Raw genomic sequence first — 26,383 nt, 5'->3', positions numbered from 1 at the left:
GCGTGAACTTTTGAGTGTTCAATCATATTCCTGGTTTTTCGCTGGATACACCAGTTGCTTCCCACATTTACAATAATACTATTTTATTTATTTATTTTATACCTACATGACTTTACCGAAAGAAACAAAGAGTACTAAAAAGGGGTTAAAATATCTCAGGAAGAGTCATTCAGCTCCGTGAGGCATTCCTGGATAAATAAAATACTTTATAAGTAAAATATTCCATCCTACCTTGGCAGACATGTCTACATGTGCCACAATGCTAGTATCATTGATTTGACCTTTTGGTTCACCATATTTGCTGTGCAAAATTAATAAGAATCCCATGAATAATTAATCATGCTGAGCCCTTTTAGACATTGTCTTGAGATGCAGTCCGATTTTGTAACTTTATAAATCAAAATTGTATATCGTATTCATAACTAGCGGTTGAATTATGCATCGATTCGTCAAAGAATATTGTTTCAATGCTTTTCGAATTTTACATTGTATGTAATCGGTAGACGTGACCCATGCAGCCGCTAGAAGCACAACTATTCACACAGCAATGATGTAAAAACAATCGGGGTCAATAATCCACTGTTAAGTTATGTTTCGCAGGGTCTGTGTTGTAGACCAGTTTGTGGATTTTCACTTTGTGCAGTTTGCATGGGAACATTTCACCGAACCATCATAAGCAATTGTATTGCACTGTGTCCGTGTGTAGGTATGTAAAGGAGCACCACAGCATGAGGAGACGTGTCTCGGGCTGACGGCCATCATCTTGACTGACCCAACCCAAGCTGCCAGGGTAATTACTCTTTCACTTCGACCGGAAAGCGATAATTATGCTGCGTTGTAGCTTAACTTTAGCTACTACTGGTCATTTCATTGAGGTCAAATTACACAAAAGTGCATTTTATGGGATGGTGTTGCAAACAATGCATACGTCTCCGATTAAAAACTGACATGAACTGGGCGTTTTTTCTTCTCTCTAAGCGATTCCACAACCCAAAGTTAACAATGCACAGTTTGGCTACGTTCACTGCAACGTGAGAAGTAAGTGCTGCCCTTTCCCTACCCCCCAGAACCCAACCAACCAACCACGTCATCCCGCACTACCCTGTGGTTGCTGGTAAGTTGGTTGGTTGGTTGGCTGGCTGGTTGGTTGGTTCCTGAGAAGTATGGAGAGATCTTTGTTGTTATTTTTATTCTAACTTGGGTTGTATCAGAATGAGAGTCTATGTCTTAACAGTGACGTGCTGCTATGCAAATCGAGATTTGAGATTGAACCGTCTGCTTTGGGCAGTGCTATCGGGACCTGACCCTGGTGAGTCGGGATGGACTGGGGCTCGTCCTTGCGAAGGTAAACCAGCTGCTCATGGAGAAGTTCTTGAAGATGCACGACGTGGCCAGGAACCAGGTGAGAGGAAAAGGCGGTCGGAAGATGCATTGTAAATCAAGTTTACATGTCATAAATTGATCCATGGTGGCATTATATAAACATCACAAATTTGGATCTTTGTAAATCGGACTTTTGTAATTCAGAGTCCACCTGTAATTGTCATTAACACTGCCTCCTAAATTTAAACTATCTAAGAGGCTGACATTGGGCAGCAGGCCTTCAACAGAGCAGAGAGACCACCTATATAGTTATTTAAAAAAACTCAACAATTCCATCAACTAGCACTGCCTAAAAATAAAGAAAATATTGGTGAGATTGCAGGCAATGGCCCTTCTTCATAGCATAAGGTGGACCTTTTATTTGGCAGGCCTGAGAAGCCTGGGAAATATCCACTGAAGTTGATATGAACAGTTTAGAAATGACGAGCAGTTGAATATTAACTAAGTTTAAACATAATCCTACAAAGTCAAACACATATTCATAATCTGATGTATATTAAAAGTAATCAAATTTCAAAATGTAGAACAGCATTATGGGAAAAACATTATTGGCCATTGCACATTCTTACTTTGAAGGAGCTCTATCCTGGGTGCTGTCTTACCTAAATGCTGGTATACAAAAGGCCGTGGGTTCGATCCGGACCCTGACTCCTATATATTTGGAGTTTGCATGTTCTCCCCGTGGTCGCTTGGATTTTTCTCCAGGTCCTCCGGTTTTTCCCTCCACATTAGAAACATGCATTTAGAGTATTTGGCTGCTGTACATTTGCACGTGATAAGCCACTTCCTCGAGCTATCGTTTGTGGCCAAGTGGCTTCTGAAAAAGAGATACATAGCTCAGTGGGCCTTGCCTGGTAAAATAAAAATAGTAGTTAATAGTTTAATAGTTAGTAATAAAATTAATTATTGCAATTCAGGATCATGATTTGTTCCAGGAATCGATGTGTTTTACATTGTGGTGAAGTGGCCCGCTCGTGGCTGCAGGCGTCACATGAACCCATTGCGTACAAGCTAAAGATATAAAAGCATCGCTTCTAAACGCACACAATTTAATGCATGTATTGTGAGCTTAAGAATCAATCTGAATCAATGTATCGATGCATTGTTACACTTCAGTTAATTCTACCAAGCTATTGTTTTGGGTCGTAAGGTGGACATTTAGCCTAAGTGCTATTTAAATGTGCCTGCTTTGGAAATAGTAGCTGCGCAGGCTGTTGGCGTCCATCGTACACCAACACACGTGCTAACAATTAACTGACAAACCCCAAAAGTAGCACTGTTTTGACTGTAGGGTTAATGCGTTATGGCAGAAGAGTGGGGAAGGTTGGACCTTCACAAGTGAAACATTGTTGAAGTGTGTGATTGAGTGGTTCAAAGCCAGGAGTGGTGCTGCCTTTGGGCCCAGCACAGCTATGGCTAAATATAGGGGAATGTGAAAAGCACGCTTGTCACAGATGTTTGTAATTTGGGCAAAAAAAATGGAGCGTTGCATTCTAACCAGGAGTCTCAGAATAACATTTGTCATCAACGTCAAGCGTACAAAGGATTCTGTATTTGCCACTGTTTGCTTGAAAATCTCGTGGCTGTGTTTTTTAGCAATGTTAAAAGTTTGCCACTTTAAGGAAATACAATGTTAATTGAGCAGTGCTCCATTCCTGCTAGAAGCCATGTTGAGATGTTATGCAAATTAACTTGCAAGGTGGTGTGTGTTTACGGTGGGAATGGCTGACGTTGGCTTTGAAATTACTAAAAAAAGATACTTTAAGTTTAAACATTTTTTATTCCAGGTAAGAGTGAAATATTCTGACATACAAATCTCGGTCGTAATTATTCTAACAAAATTTTTTTCGTAGTCATTACTACAATTTTTGTTGGTTTTTGTTCTAAACTGATCAGCAAACTGATCAGCTTTGCAAAAGGACTGTTCTGCATTTTGTTATCATTGTATGCCACGAAAATTACATCTGACATGAAATGTAAAAAAGTAGTAATGCTTCCAAAGTATGCTGTTGTTCTTTCAAATGCAACATGATTAATTACGCGTATGTACCTTTTCCCCCTTAATATTTACTTAATATGCTTTGCGGGGGCTTTTATTTTTTATTTTACTGAAATTACACTCAAGCAGCGGTTGCTGCTTTAATTAAAGATAAATATTTTTTGTTTTCAAAAGCTATTGAATGGGGAGTTGTGGTATGATCTTGCATGCAGAAAGGAGTTGTTACAGTTGGGCTTGCAAATCAAATATTCTCACAACATTGTCTGAATGTCTTTATTTCCTCTTCCGTCACTTCCAGCTGGTTTGGTTGGTCCGAGAGGTTGTGAAGAATGGAGTGATAGGCGCCGACGGGGTCACCATGACGCTGTTAAAGCAGATTGCAGGTGCGCACCATCAGGAGGACCATCCTGAAACTCACTTAATCGCCCCTATCGCAGTAAAGAAGTCACAGCTTCTCGAGACGCTGGCCTTCCTCAAGAGATGCCGCCGATCTGAACTCGATAATTTAGACAAGACTCCTTGCAGTCACGAAAGCTTCAAATCTAGAATTAAAGTACACAGTGTTACTCGTGTCAACACATACATTTTTCTTCTTGGTTCTTTCGGTAAAGTCACGTAGAAGGGAAATAGTAAAATAATAAAAACATAATAAAAGAAAAAATATATTTTATTTTATTATATTTTAAAACATAAAAAAAATATTTTACATTTTTAATTTTATTATGTTTTATTTTTATTATTTTATTATTTCCCTTCTACGTGACTTTACCTTTATTTTAATTTTTTATTATATTTTATTATATTTTAAAACATAATAAAATACAATTTTATTTTAAATTTGTTATTTTATTATGTTTTATTTTTATTATTTTATTATTTCCCTTCTACATGACTTTACCGAAAGAACCAAGAAGATGAATCCCTGCAGTCACGAAAGCTTTAAATCGAAACACATACATTGTTATCTTTGTTTTATACACATCTGATCCATTGTCTTCCCAAGCCATTGTGCAGTTTTGGTCATTGTACAACATTAAGTGGTTTTAGAGTGGAACAGAATATCCATTAAAGCCTGACATGCTTTGAAATCGAATAACCTTCCAGAAGTGGCCTCAATGTAATTTCTATGAAGTGAATATCAGACTCGGATGACATTTAATCTGCACACCGCAGCTATTGTATTGCATTAAGTTGCAGTTTTGCTTTATAGGTGGGGATACAAGTCCCAAGAATATTTGGTTGGCAGAGACCGTGTTGGACTTGCTAACTGACTACAGGTACGTTTTGTGGTTCGCAGCGCGCGTTGAGCCCATGAAATTAAAATAACGTAACTACTATTTTGGAAGTCATGTCTCTCATTAAAGAGTTTGTTGTCCTGCATTGGTTAATATTCTTTATAACCTTGTCAAACTGCTTCTCCTCTGCGGTTTTTCTTTACGCGATCAATATTTTGATTGTTAATGTATTTTTAAAATTGCATACTTGTCCCTTGCCATATGCAGTTCTATGGGGATGCTTTGTAAGTCAAAATAGTTTTTTGTGTATATTTTTGACAGGGCTTGTAAAAATATTGGCATACACAGTCAACTCTCAATTAGCCGATGTAATGGCGAGTGGGAGGGAGCGATGGCCTAGATAAAAAAAATCACGAATCAAGGAGAACAGGAAAATTGGGCTCGAAACCCTGTCTGTTTTTACTGTGTTGTAAAGTCATTCGTTTGTCAACATTTTTGCCCACACCTGGGTACCGACTCGACAAGCGAGCAGCAGCTAAGGTAAGTGTGAGCAAGACGAATTCCACACCCTGTCTGTCCCCCCTGGGTAATCAAGAATAATTGATTGTAATCAACAGTGACAGCTACGGAGCCTAAGTGTTGAGCGTGGTGCTGGGCAGACCCCCATTCTCAGACAGCATTGTGGTGTTTGGCTTATAGGGAGTGGGTGCTCAAGAACAGCCTGCTTGTGTCCATGACGGTCTATACGTTCCTGAGGATCATCGTGGACCACAACGGCAGCCCAGCCCTCACCACCCTCCGTCAGAAAGAAGTTGACTTCTGCATTACTCTGCTCCGCGAGCGGGTAGGTGAATTTCAAAATAAAATCTCCGTATACATTCCCCTTAAATGTTTTTTATGTGGCCATTTCAGTAAAATTTCGAGCTCCACGGTTATGAATGTATGTTGAACTTCTTTTGCACCGTACGTAGCCAACCGTGCTAATCGGTTATTTTAACCGAAGCACTATACCCTTCAGTTATCCAAGGACTCCATTGCAGAAGAAATATGTTCTCACAATGTATTCTTACCTGGCTTCAATCAAATTTTACAACAATTACTGCTTCTCATGTTTTTTTGTGTCCCTATTCAATTACAACCAATTGTTTGCAATTGTAACGTATTTCCATTCACAATTGCAAATTATTAATTTAATAAGTTACTTTCTATGACGAGTAAAGTCAACATAGCATCACGCTCTCTCCATTTACGTCCACCTTTTAATTTCCGCTTCCATTACTGTCGATGCGTTTTCTCCTTGCTGCGAGCGCAGTTTGCAGACTGCACAATGATTGGGCGGGACCTGGTACGGCTACTACAGAACGTCGCCAGAATCCCCGAGATAGAGAAGCTCTGGAGGGACATGCTGCACAACCCACAGTCGCTGAGCCCGCAGTTCACAGGTAAAGACGCCTGCCCGCCCACCCGCTCATACCAGCCAGTTACGCTTCACGCTCCAGCGTTCGCAAGTTATGAGCGGCCCTTCGTCAGTTGCTCCTCGGGTGGTGGCGATGGTTGGACGGCCATCTTCACGTGTCGCTTGACCCAGCACGTTCCGTCGCAGCTCATTAATCGCGTCTCTTGCAGGCATATTGCAGCTCCTGCAAATGCGAACGTCAAGGAAGTTCCTCGCATGCCGGCTCACCCCCGATATGGAGACCAAACTGCTCTTCATGATGTCAAAGGTATGGAATTTGGCAGCCGACATGCTGGCCCTATTTAAACAAAGACAGCCTTGATAGTAGTTTTGAAATTTTCTTTTTTTTCCAAACCAAAATACAGGAATGTAAACAAAAGACAATATTCGCTCCGCCTAAAAATGAAATATTATTTTTGAGCCCATCAGTCAGCCTATTGGCCTTCTAAGCAAACAATTTAAGGCCATTTGTTTTAAGCAGGTTAACTCTGGACTGGTTTTTGGTTTTCTCTTCCTGTAATTCGATTTTCGCCATCGCCGTTTCTAAACTGTGGTTCTGCGACACCCCACCCGGTTTGCTCACAGGTGCGGTTCGGGCAGCAGAAACGCTACCAAGACTGGTTCCAGCGACAGTACCTGTCAACACCCGACAGTCAGTCCCTACGCTGCGACCTCATTCGCTACATCTGTGGGGTGGTGCACCCCTCCAACGAGGTGCTGTGTTCTGACATCCTGCCCCGGTGGGCCCTCATCGGCTGGCTCCTCACCACCTGCACAGTGAGATTCCTCTTGCGTTGTCTAAAAGCAAACAAACGCGAGTTCCCATACACACCTGAGTGCATTGTGTGATTGGACTACTGAATATCAATGACTGACAATTGCAGTGTCAATGTTATATTTTTCTCGTAACAATATTTTGTTTAGGGGGGAGCAATTGAACATGTAGCGATTTGCCCTCCACCCTGCGAATCGATGATATGTGATTTGTGTCATGACCTGGGTAAAGATTTAATATTTTTTGTTTGTTTTGGTAGGATTCACTCATTTGTACCGTCTTGTCTGTATTGTGTGTCTAGAATGTACTATTGCCACATCTGTACTGGCTTCATCGTTTGCTTTGTCTATTTCGTGTTTTGGTTACTGTTTGTCAAATGCCAGTAGCAATTGATTGATTAAAATGTATTATTATACTCAGCATGCTATGACTTTGTGATTCATAATTGATGTGTTTTGGGTTAGAATGCAAGCATATTACACAATAGTTGAACTCTTAGCATATGATCGGATGTAATCTACAGAGACACGTCATGTATAAAATTACCCAAATTTTGCTTGCTTCTTAGCATTCTGATTTGCTGAAAAACCAAATCAACTCGTATATTTGCCAATGTGACAACTTTATTTGATTCCCGTTGTCGGCTAGTGGAGGGTTATAGTTATAAAAATTACATACCTACATGTTCTAACTCAAAGTAAACCAATTCTAATCATGACTATTCGTGATGACTTTGTAAGAAGATATGATTTTCTATGTTTGCATATTTTACATGATTTCATGGAAACCCCACAGCTTCCTGAAATCCTGCAGCTATTATAGGTTTTACATGTACCACGATGGCAAAACAATATCTTATCAATCAAATATTGACCCCCTAATGATGACACTAAATCAGGACTATTTATTGAACCGTGCAGGGTATGAGTTGTCACAGCCTTGTTGGAAGCTTAATTGTTACAAGCCTAATTGCTGTTGGGTATCTAATAGTTGTGATTACTTAAAAATGTGCTGAAGTTGTCTATGTTGTGCTTAGGTTGCTTGATGGGTTTTTTCCCAAATGCAGAAGTTCTGACAGCCTCTCACATCCTTCTGTTTTCAGTCCAACGTGGCAGCCACCAACGCCAAGTTGTCGCTGTTTTATGATTGGCTGTTTTTCCAGCCTGACAAAGACAGCATAATGAACATCGGTAAGGACAACTCTCCTTGTTCCCAAAAGCAATTTTTGAAAAAAAAAATGTAATTGCGAGAAAGTAGGTATTTACGGTCATATAAACTCATGCTACCCCCCCCCCCCCCCCGCTGGCTTGAAGTTTGCCTGATTGCACCATGGAAACGTTGACACTAAATAAGGTCTAATTAAATGCATTGTTTCCATCTCTTGGTTATGAAATATAATTACCGGGATGTTAACGCTTCACAATTATTAACAAATTGTTTTATTTTTCAACAGAGCCTGCCATTTTGGTCATGCACCATTCTATGAGGCCTCATCCAGCAATCACAGCCACGCTGCTTGACTTCATGTGCAGGGTGAGGGCTTCTATGTTTTCATAACAACACATTGCCCGCTATTACATGAGTAATTTGAAAGTGTATTGCTCAACACATGCGTTATCCTTGATTTAGTAATTTTTTATCCTCAAGATACTAATTGTGTCTCGGCTGTGCGGCTTTATTATCGCTGCCAAGCTAATTGTTATCTTAGTTGGCCGCCTAAAAAATTTTAAACGCAATCTCGCGTGGAGATTTTTAGGAGCCAACCAGTATGCCAGGATTAATGTGTGGCTGTCTCGACTTGCAGATAATGCCAAACTTCTATCCCCCGCTGGAGAGCCTTGTTCGACAGGGGGTCTACAGCTCTCTCCGCAGCATTCTGGAAAAGAGGGTCCTTCAGTGAGTGCCACCAACCACCCACACGCTTATCGTCCTAAAGATGAATTATTGTTCACAGCTGGCCTCCTGCCATGCGGTCGCTTGTGCTATTTCTGCCCAGAGTAAGGGACGAGCAGACAAATGGATCTAAATAAAAAATATATACATATTCGAACAAAACGGATGAACCATTTGCTCAGGGTATAAATAGGGAGGTAGCGACGCATCGACTCATCAATGAATTTCGATACTTAAGCTCATGTGTCAAGTGTAGTTTTGTTTAAAAATCGATGTTTTTCGATTTGTGTCTGTTGCATATAATAGAGGTTACTTCTCTGCAACCACTGGAATTGCTACCATTCACTTAATTGTTCATAGATATATATTATTATATATTTATTATTATATATTATTCTTTATAAAAATGTGTGACCTGCATTTCTAGAGAGGATTACATATGTATGTATTGTTGAACTTATTTCGCACTGTACGTAGACAACTGCTAATCGGAGGTGTGGGGGAAAGACAACAAACTAAATACAAAAATCTGTTTTAAAGAAATTAGTTTTCAATCTAGATTTAAAAGTGCATTGCTTCACTAGCTTCCTATTATCGGAGGGAAGAGCGTTCCTGATGGCCGCAGAATCGCATCTGAAAGCGCATGATGCGGTGACCGTCTTAGTTCGATGGATAGCTAAAAGCCGCGGCGAGGATAACCGGAGTGTGCGTGATGGTTTATGCTCCTTGATGAAATCAGCAAGGTGTAGTGTTCATTTGTGGCAAGCACTTTGTGTGTAATGAGTGTGAACTTATAATATATTCGTTCGGCAACCGGAAACCAATGCAGCTCGGCGAGCACTGGACGGACATGGTCGAATCTTACAGTACCCGTCACGACACGTGCCAAAGAATTTTGTACACGCAGCTTAGTAATGTTTTTGCCAGACGTACTGTAGAGTAGTGAGTTGCAATAATCCAGCCTTGTCGATGCTATGCTACATGCCACTGTGTTGAGCTCATTAGTTTGGGCATCAAAGTAGGATGGTAACCTTAATCCTGAGCCTATTGTAAATGTTTTAGTTACAAAAGGTATTCTTATTGACAAAACTGGTTGTTTTTTTTCTTATATAAAAACATTGCACCTGGAAATTCCCTCGAGATGGGTGTCCAGGGTGTGAATTGGCTCATATACAGCAAAGACGTAATGATGCGTATGCAAACATGTTAAATCTAAAACTTATACAGTATACATTATAAAATGCATATCACACCTCGACAAACATATACTAATTATATGATACATACCGCCGTTCATATAGAATGTACTCTAGCTGTAACACTATATGAATGAATGAGTGAATGTCATTCCGGTTTTGTCTGCTTACTAATGAAACTAGATCACTGTCAGGAGACTGTACTGAGCAACGTCGCCTCACACTTTGACCCAACTGTTTGGATTCCAGGTCCCTGTCGCCACTCTTTGACAACCCCAAGCTGGACAGAGAGCTGCGCTCAATGATCCGGGAAAACTTCTCCGAGTTTACCAGCTCTCCGTCGCCTCCCATGGAGGGCGAGAAGCCCCTTCAGCCACAGCTGCATTTTCTCGATGAAGGTAGAATAAAAAAAATATTTTTTCTTTTCTTAGCACAGTCCAGTCTGCTTCTTCAGTGCTCTCTCCAATGGAGAGGTTGGCGACAACGCATCTCTAACTTTTAATTGTGCTGCGTCAATAGCCTACATTAGTCCAGTGCTATTAGTTAATCAATCCACTGCCTTTTGCTCTCTCTTTCCCCTTCTATCATCCCTGGTACGGCAGGGATGATAGAAACAAAGTACAATCAGTTGCATTAGTAAAGCACAAGCCACTTAAGTGTCCTAAGTGCTGTTCTTAAATGAACACCACTAAAAGCATACATTCATTGGAAGTAAACTAATATGATTCCATACTCCGTTGTTTTCATTTGTTTTAAAATAGGAGCGTTAACCCTAAACCCTCCAAATCACTGCCCACCACCAACCACCGCTGACCATTGCTGCCCATCACCACTGCCCAGCATGATTGCTCACCTTTGGTCACATGGCTTAAGGACCGTGACATGGCCTAGGGCTAGCATGTTTGCCGCTTGTTGCAGAGGTTCACGGTTCGAATCCAGCAGCCACTCTGATTAATGCTGCGAGTGTATTAACCGTAAAAATACATATCCTCTGCTTCACAGTGGATGCTAAAGATCTTGTGACGTAATTCACAAGAGTAGAGGCCTTTGTGTGCCGCTGTCATGGTCCAAATACACCAAACTTGAAAACACCACCGGCACAATTAGTCCATTGGAATATGCGTAGCAATCATCGCTCCCAGCTGTGGAAACTTGGAAGAAGGTGTAATGGGATATTTTTGGTTGTGTATTTTGTTTACCGAGATGTGCTGCTGTATATGTGGATGTTACCATTCATCCCACCACCCCCTCCACCCTCCCCGACCCCCCCCCCCACCCCCGTTACATCAGCGGTTAAAGCGGACGATTTGCCTTCGACCATGGAGCCCGACAACCACATTGGGGAGCGAGGAAAAGATGAGTGTTGCTTCGACGCGACAGAGGCCACCTTCAGCGACGAGGAGGAAGAGGAGAAGTCGAAAGGTGCTGCCCTTATCGATCCAGCCGGCAGTTGAAACTAATGTTTATCAATTATAATTTGTGAACACGTTACAGCCCCTTGTCAGCCAATTGCTGGAGGAAGGTTGTTTGGCTATGATTTACAGAATCACAAACTGTTAATTTGAATTCATGCACATGGATATTTTCAGAATCAGAATATGTATTGAAACTGGAGGAATCCACTGAGTTATAAAGCTCTTTTTCACAGATAACGCAAACAACTAAATTGACAACCCAGGTTGACACATACCCCTGCAAAATCTCAAACTCTAACCAAGTACTCCCCCCCCCCCCCCCCCAAAATAGCATAACGCAATGGATGAATAAAATTAATTTAAAATATTTAAAATACCCCTACTCAACTACAGGCTACTCTTTGTGAAGGCCAAACATCCGCACAACAACCCCACAACACCTTAGCCCGCTTGTGCCACGTACTTTGTACGTTGGGGCGTGCGGCGGAAAAGAATCGGTCCTCGGGTACTGAGCCGAGCGTCGCGTTGCCGTTTGTCTCGTGAACATACGAGCAGAGCACGCACGTGTTGCAGGGAAGAAGGTGGAGCTGAGGTTCCGGCCGATCCGGGAGGCGGTGTCGGAGGAACCCCTGGATGTGACGCTGTACCTGGAGCAGCTGGATGAGTCGCTGAGGGACAAGGTTCTCGCCCTGCAGAAGGAGAGGTGAGAATTTTGACCACACTGGTGTTCGTGTAAAGGGCAATAGGTGGTTTCAGCATTTTTCAATACATTGGGGTAATTGTGCACGTAAAAAGGCATCGACTCATTGATTAGAGTAAATTGTTAGCGTCATGACTCGTGCATAGGATTCTGCGTGTAAGAATTGATTTAATTGTTTTTGGATTTGCTGTGTGTAATTGGTTCACGTAACCCTTGCAGCCACTAGAGGTGCTACATTCACCAAAATATGAAGAAGAGTTATCAGTTCTTGAATAAAATCACGACCCCTTCATTACATCTTGTGGGGTGGGAGGGGTCGGAAGACGAATAGTTTCATGCTTAGTGGCAGTGATTTATAAAGCATTTTTATGATAAGCATATATTCTTGTGTAATAGTGCAACCCTAAACAAGTTTTTATCTCAGCTATTGCGAACCAAATCAAACCGAGTGAAAGAAACGTAAGTAATGTACTGCAACTCTCATTAGAATCATGATCTGCAGGGGTTAAAAATTCTGCTGGTTGTTTTTTATGTATGATGCCCTTAATGATTTTCTGCATCCGATGGATCCTGACAATACTGTGCCTTTTTTTGCAGTGACACCGAAACTCAGTGTGAAATAATGCAGGCCATAGTGGAGGTCATACTGCAGATGGTAAGCTAAATTATGTGCAGTGATGTTTGTCACAGTTATAGTTCGATGTTTAATCACATTCAGGTGATTTTATCATTATATCACTTGCTTGTTGTAATTGTACATTCATTATCTTTGTATGTTGACCTGTTTATAGTGCTCATGTCCTTATTGTGCTAATGTAGAAAGTGCAAATCGAGCAAGCATGAAATAATCAAGAATTGTTCAATTTACATGTGTTTGGTTAAGTTTGAAATTTAGAAAGCTGCTTCTCAAAATCCTTAATTTAATAGCAAAATTTTCTCATTAGTTTTATACGCTTACAAACCCAGAGCCACATAATGGCCTTTGTCCCGAGAAACCCTTGAATAGGCAGCTTCGATAGACCTGAAATGCCTTGACGAACATAAGCACTGTAATGAAATTTGCCTGATTACTATATGTCAAGCGTTCTGCGGAGAACATGCTGCGCGCAGTGTGCGTCCACGCTGTTAAATGCGGTCACGTGCGCATGAATCATGCTTTGTGTGTACTCGCTCACGCGCACGCGCGTGCGTCATCAGGATGATTTTGACGCGGAGATGGCCTGCCCGCTGGCCTGCTGCCTCATCGAGCTATTCCGTGAGCAGTTTCATGGCGAGGTTCTTCCCGAAGAGATCACAGAGGAGTGAGTGGCTCAGCCCCTGCCCCCGACCACGACCACCCCCCACCTCCCCCGCTTCCACCACCACCACCACAACCACCTCCTCCTACCCCCTCCACCGCCCCTCGTTGTCCAGCAAAGGCTGTCAACCCCCTCCCGCCTCCACCCGCCCACGCTCTCCACTCCACCGCCCACTCCCGTTCCCCTGCCCCCACTTTCTTCCATCACTCCCCTGTGTCTCCACTTACCTCGGTTGCTCTTATGCGAATTCGTTTCTTTGGAAAAACATAAAACTTTGATGTATTAAGGCATTCACACATGCGTGATGTTCTTTGAGCATATGCTGTATGTGCGTAGTTGGATATGGACATGCATAAATGCATGGTTATGAATGCAAACATAAACACACGGACATTTCTCTAATTATTCCAAATCCATTTTTAAAACATGAAACTTTGCAGCCATGAGCTGTGTCTTACGTAGATTATTTTAATCTATTTCATGTTTTATGGAAATTGTAAACAAAGTTTGGATTGTTACGCACTTCATGACATCCCGATCCTGAGAAGCGCGAATTAAATGTAATGTTTTTGTTGTGAAACCAATGGAACAATTTTGAACATCACAATTTATTTATTTCTGAAATTACTAAAAAAATGGTCCTTTGTGTCCTTATCGGATACCGACATTAGTTCTGTTGTTGAGATTTGCGATAAAGGGATGCGCTACATTAGCCGCCTTCTAAATGACTTGGCTCACAAGGAACACATTCTCACAACGTGGACCAAGATGAGAGTTTCGTGTCTGCAGCGATGACGAGATCATTTTTTCTCGTGCGCCGAGATTCCTCAAAGCTTTGTTGTGCTAGCGTCAACACAACGGCCTTGATATTTGATTTATATTTCCTACTGGTAGTGGGTACATCATTATGTCTTAACCTTTGTGTGCCTGATCTCTAACAGGGAATCAAAGGTCTTGTTTAAAAGCAAAATGTTGATTCAAATTCCTCCATGCCACTCTCATGCCAATCCAAGGTAGAAAGCAGAGTTCATTTAAAACGTATCTGTGGATATCATTTTCACATTATAAAAACATAATGCAAATGTATTCATTCTGTCTCATTGGCAATTGCATCAAACGCAGCCGTTTGAAAGCTATGACATTTTACATAGAATGTGACAGCTTTATTTTCTGTATGTTTAACATTTTTATTTTTGTTATTGCCTTTGCTAAACGTAAGGTTCAAACGTGATTTTATTTTGTCTGTAATGTCTTGAGCGTAGAGTGTTAATGGTGACGTGTCGCTTGTTTTCTTCCAGGTCGCTGGAAGAGTCCGTTGGGAAGCCTATATACGTGATATTCAGGTGGGTCCCGTCGGCGTTATAGGTCGAACATCAAGCGTATAGTGCAACTTGACAGAGTCCTAGTTAAAAGGCGGTGACGGTTTTTAAAGAGGCGCGGTCGGCAGGAGACTGAACACGATTGTTTACGCGTACGTTCCGTGGTTGTCTTACGCGTGCCTTCACCAGGAACCTGTGTCAATTTCAAGAAGATGATGACGGCTACAGCGTGCTGCTCACCCTGATGTCTGAGCTTTACCAGAAACAGCCCAAGATTGGCTATCACCTTCTGTACTACCTGCAAGCCAGGTGCAATGGATAGCATATGAACTCTCAGCTCGTACACACAAATTTGTCTGAACAACCAGCAAACATTCAGTACATCTTTACATATTTTGTCGAACGTTCATTCGAATGACCATTGTGAATCAATACATGCAAAACTCCTGCTGAAGATTGTGCACGTAGATTCCGTTGTATTGGGTGCGGTGATGGTTTCCCACTTTACTGTATCTCAGAACCAGTTCTGTAAATATTTGGCTTGTTGGGGATTTCTATTTAGTAATTTGAGCGAGTTGAGTCGAGTGCGCTTACCATAGCAGCTCCATCTGGATGTGCATTGCTTTGACTTATTATTTTTTGTTGTTTGAGAGAACGACCATTTCCTGCATTCCAGCAAAGCGGCGGAGGGCAAGACGGCCGTGTACGAGTCATTTGCACAGTCGACGCAGCTGGGCGATATCTTCACGTGCCTCATGTTGGACATGAAAGCCTGCCAGGAAGACGACGTGCGGCTGCTGTGCTACCTCGTGCCACCTATTTACACCAAGGTAGGCACGCCGCTAACAAAATTACAATTCGCACCCCCAGCTTCCCTGGATCTCAGTTTTGTAAGTTATTTTCGCTCACCCCCCCCCGCCCTCCCCCCATATAAAAATACATGCACCTTGCTCATGGTCCCCACTGGGTGGGGCAGTGAAGCCCACTTTTCCTCCTACTTTAAACCCAGATGGATAAAGTTCGGGAGTAGGATCCGTGGATTTTCTTTACCCTCCCTCTAGTAGTGCGGTTTGTGCTCTTCTATTGAAGAAAAAAAAAAATTCTTCCCCCCTCGTTGGATTTATCACGATTTGCACTCTCAACCCGATTCAAGAACCCATTTTTTATTATCTCGGTTTCACTCACTCGTTTGTACATCATTCTCATCACTTGTCGTGGGGTAAAGTCTTGCGTACTCACTTCTTCCAAGATGCCTGACCAGTGTGGAAGAGTAGACAGGGACTCTCTAGAGCTCCCTCTAGTGGAGATCGTTCTGCCATCAGTGGCAGGAGCAAGTTATTGCCAGGCTGAAAGTTTACTTTGTGCACCAGCCAATTTCTATAAATAAGTCATAAATAATTGATACACAATTAGCTACACATAGCATAAGTACAGTATAGTGCTGGTACATGGTCTGTGGAGTGTAAAGCGTTGTTTGAAATGCACTGTTACTTTTGAGAACGCATTGAGCCGTGTGATATTCAGCAGATCCTAACGTGGTTGTGACAGTCTCCATTATTTTCCGGCTTTTGTTGACATAATCGTGAATGCGCTTATGATTTATTAAATCGTTTCATTTACCATTTGCTAACGTGCTCGCCGTTTCGTTTCAAATTTTTTGTCAGTTTGACGACGTCGCACTGGGAAACAGCGAGCTGCTGAACATGATCGTGGCCGCCATCGACTCGTTACAGGTGGGCAGCAGCGGGAATCCACGTGCTATTTTGTATTATTTGGAATTCGCAAACTAGATTTGTGTGAAAGGCTCTCGCGCGTTCACTTGCTTGTGCCGGACAATTGGGATGTGAATTTGTGCTGGTAGACGTGCGAGTGACAGGCTTGTGACGTGGATGGAGGCAGAGGTTGCTTTGAAGTCAAATGCATGTCCTGTGGTGACCGGTGGATTGACTGAGCCACTCTGTTGAGCGTTTTTTTATATATATAAAAAACAATTTCTCAATCGCATCGCTCGTGTGACTCATAGGGCAGTCTGTTTATAAAAATGAACAATGCGCAGAGTACAGGATATCGTGCAGCGAAGCTAGAGTTGAATATCGAGTGAAGTAATTTTTCTATCCATTTATAAAATAATGCACCTTATACTGTGATCATTAATCATGCATGCCCTGCTTACGTATAAGAAGCTATTTTCTCACTTGTGAATACTTGGCGTATATGTTTAAAAAACCCAATTTGTGAGAATACATGCAATTTGAATCTTGCCGCACTTGCGCGTTTAGGTAGCAAAATTTGCTTGCAGCCAAAACATTTATTGACAGATAAAAAAAATGATTCTTTGTTAATGTGTTCCAGATTGATCCATGGCTTTTAAGAGCACATTAATGGATTTTATTTTATACACTCATTGAAGTAGGTTTATGGTCACTCGTAAAGACATCCTCTCATTTCTTTTTAGAGTCTACACTTCTTAGAAATCCCGACGGCTGACCGTAGGGAGCCGTTGATACTGGAAAAGAACATATTAACAAGGGCTTTGTTTTAATTATTATTTCATAATGCACTTCCAGTTTCTTTGCCATAATTGAGTCACCACATATGCAGCCATGCTGCAGCATAATCAGAATTTACCCATAAGAGCCTCACTGAGTCTTGCGTCGTGAAATTATTCATTGCTGGAATCGCAAGTTTAGGTGATCCATAAAACAGCTGCCTCAAAGTCCTGGGTTATAGGCATGCGACACCAGTTGCAGTGCTTGGCCACGTGATGTGCGATACCATGGTTATAGTTTTCATCAAATCACTGCGAATCATCACATGACTAATGCGTATAATTTGTTTTCGTCTCGCTTAAAATCCTGGGGCATTTTAAATATTAATTGTGGGAATTTTATTCTGTGTTTCATGTGTTCACACGTTTACGATGACTGCGAGCAGAGTAGTAATACTATGGTGCTGTTTTTACTCTCTTGTCTCCAGCTGCAGGAGATGGTTTGCCAGGTGATGCTGGGAAACCTGGTCATGTTTCGTAAAGATTCTGCACTCAACGTACTCAGTGAGTACCGTGTTAATATTACACCTCAACTGCGAGTAGCGTAACACCAGACTGAACTTTATTAATGATTGGATTACGAACTTAACTCAAATTACTTAACTGTTAAAGTATTTCACAAGCATCCTTCCTTGAATGTTTGACACCCACCATCTTGAACATTCATCTTCCTTAGGCCGGTCAACGGTAGAAATGCTTTAATGTTACTTAGCCTGTCATTTAATGTGCAAGATTGCTAGAGCACAGCATTTCATCTGCTGCAGTTATTTCAACATTGATTTTCAAAGTGAACACAACAAATGCTGAAAACACAATATATATCATTGGCAAAATGCTGCGGAAAAGCTGAACGTCGATTTAAAAACGCACAGAATGTGCGCACAGCATCTCACAGGCATTCACTGTTGACACTTAACCGTGTTTTGCGTAGGCACCAGTATTTGCTCCCTATTCATAAATCGCTCTCGGCAGAGGGCACATTCAGAGCGCGCGAGCGACTGCACCGCCACAAGCAATCAAGCGATCGCACATCGCCTCCGCGCAAAGCGCCGCGGCCTGGGCTCACCGGAGGGGTAATTTGGTGGTGCAGGCAGTTGGTCATTCGCGCTCGTAAGCTTTCGGTGGTACCGAGGGATTGCAGATTGCGATGAGCGCAATTATTTTTACACCAAGCCTTCTCCATGCCGACTCGGCGCGAGATGAGTCCACGTGTGCGATGACGATTTATACGCTCCAGTTTGGCGAAGTACCCCGTGTCCCCCAGGTCTCTGAACACCAAGGGTTATGGGCGATTCAATTGATGGTTCAGTTCATGATGCCATATATCGACACTGGAAGCCTGCGCAGCTACTATTCCCAATACAGGTTCATTTTAAATCACGTGCAGATTAAATGTCTCTCTTGCGATATGAAACAAAAACTCGATGTCGTTAGTAGAAGTGTTATGACGTGTTGATTAATCGATTAATATCGATTTTTAAGCTCATGACACGTGCATCAAATTTTGTGAGTAATAATCGATATATTTTTTAAATTCTTGTACGTTGTATGTATTGGGTTCCCGTATCCCTGTCGAGATAAGAGGCGTCTTAATATATTTACCGCAGTTAAAGAAAATAAATAACAATTCTTGAATGGATTCACAGTACGCATTCTTGACAATTCACCAATTCACCCAGGGCGGTGGGGGTTCGGCGCATTGCGTTGAAGCCTTTGGAAGAGCAATTCTATTTCAAGTGCTTGATATTTGTGTATTTGCATTGACATGGTCAAAATTTGAATACAATATGATTTTAATGAGTTTAACACGTAGGCTTTCATGACCAATATCATCCATAATCAGAGTAAATGTTTTAGATTTGGTCTCCAACACACCGGTGTGCTGTACTATTAACAAATTGGCATGTTCTGTTTACGTGACAAACCTTACTAATTGACTGTCGGGTGGTGGCGGATTTAACGACACATTTATATTTACGCGATCTAATCCCAAAAAACCTGTATTGTGGATAATTTTAATGCCATTCTTGAGACAGAAGTCTAATTTATATGGCGTCTAAATGCACATTACAGTACCCTTCACAGCAATGGGACAGCGTTGCAGGAAAATATTGAAATAAAAGTATTGTATGAAGGTTAGCGATGAAGTTCAAAATAAATATTTAAGCGTTAATATTTAACACATTCCTGCGGAGGGAACTGGTAGGAACGTTGGGTTGCTCGGTCAATTGCCAGGGTCAACGGCGGCGTGGTGTATTCCGCAAATATGCCCGACTGTGAGGGCAGGCACAAGCCGGCGTGAGTAGGTTAAACTTTCAGATTTATAAGGGCACCACGGGGTGACCAGCCCCTCCCCACCCAGCCCCACCCCTTCCACCCCCCACCCAGCCCCTCCCCACCCTCCCCACCCAGCCCCTCCCCACCCTCCCCACCCTGCCCCACCCTCCCCACCCTGCCCCACCCACCCCACCCAGCACCTCCCCACCCTCCCCTCCCCACCCAGCCCCTCTCTCCCCACCCAGCCCCTCCCTCCACGACGGACGGACGGACACAATAATGGTGTAACCAGGAGGTTCCTACCAGTATCATTGATGCTGTTTGATTGCCAAATAATACTTTTTGAAAAATAATACAATTCCACGTGTCTAATGGCCAATTTAATAGATAAACATTCAAACATGCAGTTGAGGTTCATAAGCAGGTTTTTTTTCATCCTAATATTGCATAATTACGTGAGGTGCCTGGGTGGCTCCGGAGCCAAGTGAGGCTTATCATTGCGCGGAGAACCATTGTCCAAGTCGCTGTGATATTCAGGCCCTGTGATAGATGAGTCCACGGTACCTGTAATGGAAGCCCACCCCTAGCAACACAGAGTAGGATGCTGGGCAGTGGTGGTGCACGCCTCTAATCCAGCACTGTGGTGATGCAATACAGCAAGTGCATTCATCTCCATCCGTTTCCATCTGTGGTTTTCTCTGGTACTCCGATTTTCCCCCCACTTATATAAATAATTGCGCTGGCCAAAAATCCCATTATAGGACCACTGAGATTGGGCAATTGTTGGTGCCGGCTCTGGATCCCATTCCGCTTGCCCTGTTGTTTCCCAAGCCTCTGAATCTAACGGAAACTGTGCATGTTACAAATGTGCGCATTTTTATTTGATGCTGTTGGCCACCACATTTATTTCAGCTTCATTCAATGGAGAACATGACCGTGCGGTGCTTGTATGAGTTGCGTGATAATGCCTTGCCAGAAATTGTGAGCTCAGCGTGCAGTTTTCTAAGCTACTGTTCTAGCTTCTAACCCAATAGTCATACGTCAAAGCCCAATCGTGTCCCTCTGAATTCAGCTACTTTATTTCAGCAACTGGCAAGGGCTCATGGTAGAGGATACGCTAGGGCTGCGGTTGCTATGCACGCACTCTGCAAGAAAAGCAATTGCACTATTGTCTCATTTTTCCGAGGATGGTCGATGGGATCAAGTGACTTCTGCCGTGTGGTTTAAAAACTCCATTTTCATAATCAGCTGCTCATGACGCAGTTCAAGGGTGGCTTTAGCTGTGGGTTTATCCACCTCTGCTTCCGAGAATTGGAAGGGGCCTGCTTTCCAAGCCCGTATTGCCTGTTATATATGAAGTGGTTGGTTACGTAAAGCCATGGTATGAGAAGGGGCAATGGTGCTAGGATCATGTCTGCAGGGCGAGACTGCCTGAGCAAGTGGTGGAATACGACAAAGCGTTGCCATGAAAATAAGCACCTTTGTCTCCCCTCCTTTAACTGACCCTATCTTCCTGTGTGTAAAAACCTGTAGATAGCCCTGAGCGTTCCCGTGAAACATTGGCAGAGAATAGACTTTGTTCCTTCGTAACACACTGATAATATCGTTGTTGGGCAAAGGTGGCGGTTGACGAGGCCTCGCCAGGTGAACGCTCGAAGAGCCGGCGAGCCAGGGGGTTAGCGTTGGGGAGACGGATTGTACAGCCCGATGGGGAGCACCGCTAATGAGCCGAGCCCAGACAGTTATCCCCGGGTTCCACGGTGGGAATTCGCAGTGCACCGAAGTTGGCCTTGTCAACAGCATTCAACCCCCGTGGCGTGGCCTCCGGACACAAACACATGGCTGCACAATTGTGGAGTGAGTAGCGGCGCGTTACCCCCACCATGTGGCCGCGCACGGGTAGTGGAGCGTCAGACACGGTCTATAATGACTCCTCATTCTCCACCATTGACCAATTTCTTGGAAGGTTTCATCATTTAATATAAATTCTTCCGCTCACAATGAATGCATTCATTGAATTGTGAATGTAAGATCCAATCACTTACAAGTCATGCAAATTGTAGAATTTGTCGTGGCATGGTGCCAATTTTCAAGTCGCCATGAATTCAGGCCCTGTGATGGATAAGTACAAATTATTTGAAAAAATTTCCTTCGTTTTTACGGAACAAACAAGACGGAAGAAACGAAATGGAAAATGCAAACTAGACAGAACAAATGAGACGAAATTATTTATTCTTCACTTGAATCGTGACCCCGTCATTTTGATGGTTCTTCGAATTGTTGGGGAGGTGAATCGTTATGTAACCTCCAACTACCGACTGCCTCTTTGTTCAGCATCTCGATATGTGGTTGCGTCTTTTAATGTAGCATTTTTTTACATCCAATTTTCCTTTAGATTGTATAAATAAAGGTACAATGTTCGAGTATTAATCAATTTTAAACCTATTTGTACGCAGGGATTTGTCTTGCTTATGGCATTCAGAATCCACTCGTGCATTGTACACAGCAGTAGTAGTAATAATACAAGTTTTGTTTACCCAAGAAAGCCTGGGGGGTATTGGCCCACAGAGCCACCCTGCGATCTCGACCCACTGATTTATGTGATGCCTCCCTTGAATGGGGACAGCGCAGCCTGGAGCATGAGCTGCGTTTGTTTGGGAAGGGAGGCAGATTAACGACAGCTGAGTGGCCAGACATTGCTTGGTCTGCATCCGCCAGTCGGCGCAGACCCAACTGAGCCTTACCAGCGACATTCCTTATTTAGTGGTGTTATTAGTAGCAGTAGAGGGCATGGAATCTGCCCTACTTCGTCAGATCTCCTAAGCTAGGTAGGGTTGACCCTGGATAGTGTTTGCATGGGCTACCACCTTGATTAACAGGTGCTATAGACGCTTGGGCTATGTTGTGGGCAGCAGAGTGCAGTGCAGCACAATCTTGCACTGTACTGCTCCGCTCCCAAATGGAAACACCCCCCCACCTTCAGCAACCAACACGGACTCGCATCGTGAATCGCCATCTAATTATCCCCACTTTACCCATATGGAGAGGCCCTCATCCAGTAGTGGATCGATCGTCAAAACAGCTGTTCATGTACGTATTCGGCGTAGACCTTAATTCATAAGCAGGCGTAATATCTTATTTTATTATTCTGTAGCCGCACTTTTGTAGTTTTCAACCTCCAGAAGGGGACCCATTGTCATTAGATGGAGAATCACTTGTGTCCAGGTAACTCTGCACCTCTACCCAGAAATGTGTTCAATCGTTATGATTCAGGGTACGATTAAATTCAGGAATCGATTTTCTGGTTGGCTTTGTTTTAGATGCTTCCATTGTTTTGTTTCAGCATTTTTTGCTAATTAAACTGTTTCATTTGCATATAATTTGCATGACTAGTAAAACATATTTTCATAGGCGGGTATTTGATGCGTGTATCGGGAGCATGAGCATTGATTTAAATTGATTAATCAATACATCATTCCATGCCTAGTCACGATTAAGCCTGATAATTAGAATGAAAAATAAAAATAAAAGCAATAGTGTATGTTTTAGTTGCAACAAAATATATATATATTCAAGTCCATTCACTGTGAGAGTTCTGCTTGGTGTTCAGAAGACTTCTCAAGCCAAGAGTTAACGATGTATGTAGCTTAACTGCCCCAGTCACCTCCCCGGTCAGGGATTCACTTGGTCTGTCAACAGCAAAGCCTCGTCAAACTTCTCGAGCCACTGTTTCAAAGAAAGGCGAAATCCAAAGAGCTCTCATGCTCTAGATGTGTATCTAAGTTGTGTGACCCTGGGCTATCCAAGACAAGTTGTTAATAAAAAAAGACTTTACCAGGTACAGCCCCCACTGGGCTATTAGCTCTTTTCACAGGCGACCTGGCCATACATGATGATAGCTTATCGAAGTGGCTTATCATCACATGTGGGAATTTATCATTTATAGCCTTGGTCAAGGCGCTATGTAAATTATAGTAAGATAAGATAGTTGCAGTCAAATAATATAAACTTATGTTTCTAAATGTGGCGGGCAAAACCGGAGGAACCCGAAGAGAAATCCATGTGACCACCATGGGGAGAGCTAGAATATACGGACTCCAAATTTACAACAACAGGCATCGCCAGGGTCTGGAATCGAACCCACGACCAGGCGAGGGAGATAACATCTCCTCGCTGCGAGGGAGATAACATCTTCTTGCCATTGCTTACCGTGTGAGGATTAGGGTCAAGTACACCATTATAACAATCTGGTGAAATCACTACGACATCGTTTAGTGTAGTCGCATGAATATTTTTTCGGAGTTCAAAAAGGCTTTGGCTCTTGTTTGTGCCCCTCCCTTGCCACGTGGACCCCAGCCACAAGCCTGCAGTGGGAGACGTTCGAGCAATACTGCACCTGGCAGCTCTTCCTGGCCCACGGCATTCCTATAGAGACCGTTGTGCCCATCCTCCAGCACCTCAAGTACAAAGGTAGGCTTACACTACCAGAGTTAATCTCGACCTCCCAGGGCCACTGGGAAGCAATGTGATGCTGGTTTATGAACCGAGAACCACTGGGTCTGGAACCCCGCCGGAGCCTTAATTAACCAGGCCAGCACCAATTGGGCCACGAGGCCTGCTTTTAGTGGGCCGCTTTCGGCATCATATCATGAAATGTGAAATGGAGACATTTTTATTTGTAACTTCGCAAACCAAGAGCTGTCCAGGATCACCCCTGCTTAGCCTCAGAGATCTTGACGAGATTAGGCACATTGCAGATGCTTCAGTCATTGGCATCTACAAAATATTGCTGACTTTTATAGACAATGAAAAATATATATATTTTTAAATTGCAAAAAAAACTATATGTTACTCTTTAATTCCTCATCACTGGGTTTGTTTTGAGGATAAGCCCACGCCTGAGCCAACATTGGTGTCTTGCAGATCACCCAGAAGCGCTCTCCTGCCTGCTGCTGCAACTCCGAAGAGAAAAGTAAGTCTTGCGTGAAATTACTTTCTCAGCTTCCTGCAGTCTACCCCGCGCGTGCGCGCGCACTGCGAGGATGCACTTAAAATCCTCATGCCGCTCATCCCATTGTCCAAGCACATATTACCCGTTGTTTTGCAATGAAAACAGATTATTTCTAAATTTTAAAAGGTTTTCTTGTGGCTTCTGGATACTGAGTTGTGGCTATGTGATCTGTGTACGTACCCAGCCGTGCTCATCGGATGTGCGAAGGACAACAATCTAGATTTGAAAATGCATTGCCCCAGTGGCTTCCTAATATCGGAAGAGCGTTCCAGATGGCCGCAGAAGCGCATCTGAAAGCGTACGATACAGTGACGGTCTTTGTTCGATGGTTAGCCAAACGATGCATCAATTTATTTATTTAAAAGGTATAGTTATGCTAACGATATGTGGTCTGCACCTAAGATTCCATTTTGTACAATTTATGTAAATTGTGTATTGATTTCACATTTAAGTTCATGGATGGGACAAATTTGTACACATCTGGAAATAATACAAATAAGATGGAGAAACAACATGAAAAAAATTATTGATTCTTGAACTGCACTGAAACCCACTGATCAGAACAACGTATCAAATCGCTGGAAGGAGACGACGTGATATGCCTACTTTTTTCCCGTGGGAAACCCGCACTCCGTTTTCTCCCAGGAGCACACATCTGTCAGATGCTTGAGTTTGACAGAATACGTCTCGAAAAGGAATTGGCCAAAAATTCCAATGCAAGGCCCTTACGATTATTGCTGACTGAGAGCCTTTCCTGGAATAAAGGACATGCAATTATTTTTTCCTTCAGTTGTGAAAAAAATGATTTTGGTAGGGTGAAGTGAAATGGACCTTTCAAATTTCAGATTCCCTCTACACTGCCGCACAGAGATGCACATGCAGTCCAGTGCTTTTGGCATACTCCCTTATGGTTTAAAGAGACTAAATTTATAACACATCGGCCCGTGGCGTGTGTGTATTACTCCGAATCTCTACCTACGTGCTTATGCATCTTTTATTTTCTGCCACCACATTGCTGTGTATATTTGATTATGTATGCTGCACTGCAAGATGCACAGATGCTACCTGCAGCACAACTGGGCAGGCAGGCATGCTTTACGAGGGCGCCGAAGGTGGCGAGGAAATGTTATCTCCTTCGCCTGGTATGCAGGTGGTTGTAGGTTCGATCCTGACCCTGACACGATGCCTGTTGTATATTTGGAGTTTGCATGTTTTCTCTCCCTGTATTCCTCCGGTTTTGCCCTCCACATTTAGAAACGTGTGTTTAGATTATGTGGTTACTTTAAATTCCCACGTGTGATAAGCTGCTTGGATGAGCTACCGTGTGTGGCCAGGACGCCTCTGAGAAAAATGTAATAGCTCTGTGGGCTTTACAGAGTGAAAAAAATGTGAAAGATTACTAAACCCAAACAACAAATAGGTTTTTTTTTCCTTGTGGAGGCATGCCTACGCTGTGTGTTTGAGGCTATGGAACGTCAGTTTGAAGGTTCATTAAAGATTAAAAATTACTTTAAAGTTGTGGTTAAGCATGTCATGCTGAAGTCACACACACAGGAGTTTTTATTATGCACAAGGGAAAATATCATTATTTGTGCGACTGTGGCTACAAACACCGAACCATGGAGCATATGAACTCACACTGCCCCAGATTAAAATTTGAAGGCAGTAAATTTGCAATTCACCAACTCTCAGATAAAGCAATTGAATGGCTAAATCACTGAGAACTGAATCTCTTCAATGCCCATGAGGGAGCGGAGGTGTAGAAGTTCACGCGCTGCACTCTGAGTGTAGTGACCAGAGTTCGAATCCCAGAAATCGCTGACATCGGTGGTGGCTGATATCCTAAAACCATCCTGGGCCCCTCCCTTCGCAAACGCC

At 42.8% G+C, this 26,383-nt stretch overlaps 1 protein-coding gene across 7 annotated transcripts in view; it reads left to right on the top strand.

Annotated features, from left to right (window-relative positions):
• The window catches only part of INTS3 (integrator complex subunit 3), a 39,732-nt gene that overhangs the window by 3,165 nt on the left and 10,184 nt on the right, over positions 1 to 26,383 (top strand). For 4 of the 7 annotated variants that reach the window (XM_078862044.1, XM_078862040.1, XM_078862039.1 and 1 more), the window contains exons 3-25: positions 707 to 790; positions 1,289 to 1,402; positions 3,681 to 3,765; positions 4,593 to 4,659; positions 5,317 to 5,461; positions 5,930 to 6,059; positions 6,244 to 6,341; positions 6,659 to 6,850; positions 7,951 to 8,038; positions 8,302 to 8,381; positions 8,653 to 8,744; positions 10,187 to 10,335; positions 11,228 to 11,359; positions 11,908 to 12,055; positions 12,650 to 12,707; positions 13,250 to 13,353; positions 14,649 to 14,693; positions 14,859 to 14,978; positions 15,346 to 15,499; positions 16,334 to 16,402; positions 17,646 to 17,721; positions 23,851 to 23,964; positions 24,418 to 24,466. In XM_078862044.1, coding sequence (XP_078718170.1) covers positions 707 to 790; positions 1,289 to 1,402; positions 3,681 to 3,765; positions 4,593 to 4,659; positions 5,317 to 5,461; positions 5,930 to 6,059; positions 6,244 to 6,341; positions 6,659 to 6,850; positions 7,951 to 8,038; positions 8,302 to 8,381; positions 8,653 to 8,744; positions 10,187 to 10,335; positions 11,228 to 11,359; positions 11,908 to 12,055; positions 12,650 to 12,707; positions 13,250 to 13,353; positions 14,649 to 14,693; positions 14,859 to 14,978; positions 15,346 to 15,499; positions 16,334 to 16,402; positions 17,646 to 17,721; positions 23,851 to 23,964; positions 24,418 to 24,466 — 2,393 coding nt within the window. The remainder of the gene's footprint in view (positions 1 to 706; positions 791 to 1,288; positions 1,403 to 3,680; positions 3,766 to 4,592; positions 4,660 to 5,316; positions 5,462 to 5,929; positions 6,060 to 6,243; positions 6,342 to 6,658; positions 6,851 to 7,950; positions 8,039 to 8,301; positions 8,382 to 8,652; positions 8,745 to 10,186; positions 10,336 to 11,227; positions 11,360 to 11,907; positions 12,056 to 12,649; positions 12,708 to 13,249; positions 13,354 to 14,648; positions 14,694 to 14,858; positions 14,979 to 15,345; positions 15,500 to 16,333; positions 16,403 to 17,645; positions 17,722 to 23,850; positions 23,965 to 24,417; positions 24,467 to 26,383) is intronic. The other 3 variants (XM_078862046.1, XM_078862042.1, XM_078862041.1) reach the window with 1 other exon arrangement.

The sequence above is a fragment of the Lampetra fluviatilis genome, chromosome 13, assembly GCF_964198595.1.
Source record: "Lampetra fluviatilis chromosome 13, kcLamFluv1.1, whole genome shotgun sequence".
Classification (NCBI taxonomy): Eukaryota; Metazoa; Chordata; class Hyperoartia; order Petromyzontiformes; family Petromyzontidae; genus Lampetra; species Lampetra fluviatilis.
Note: the sequence above shows the minus strand (reverse complement) of the source record. Positions and strands in the feature narration are given on the sequence as shown.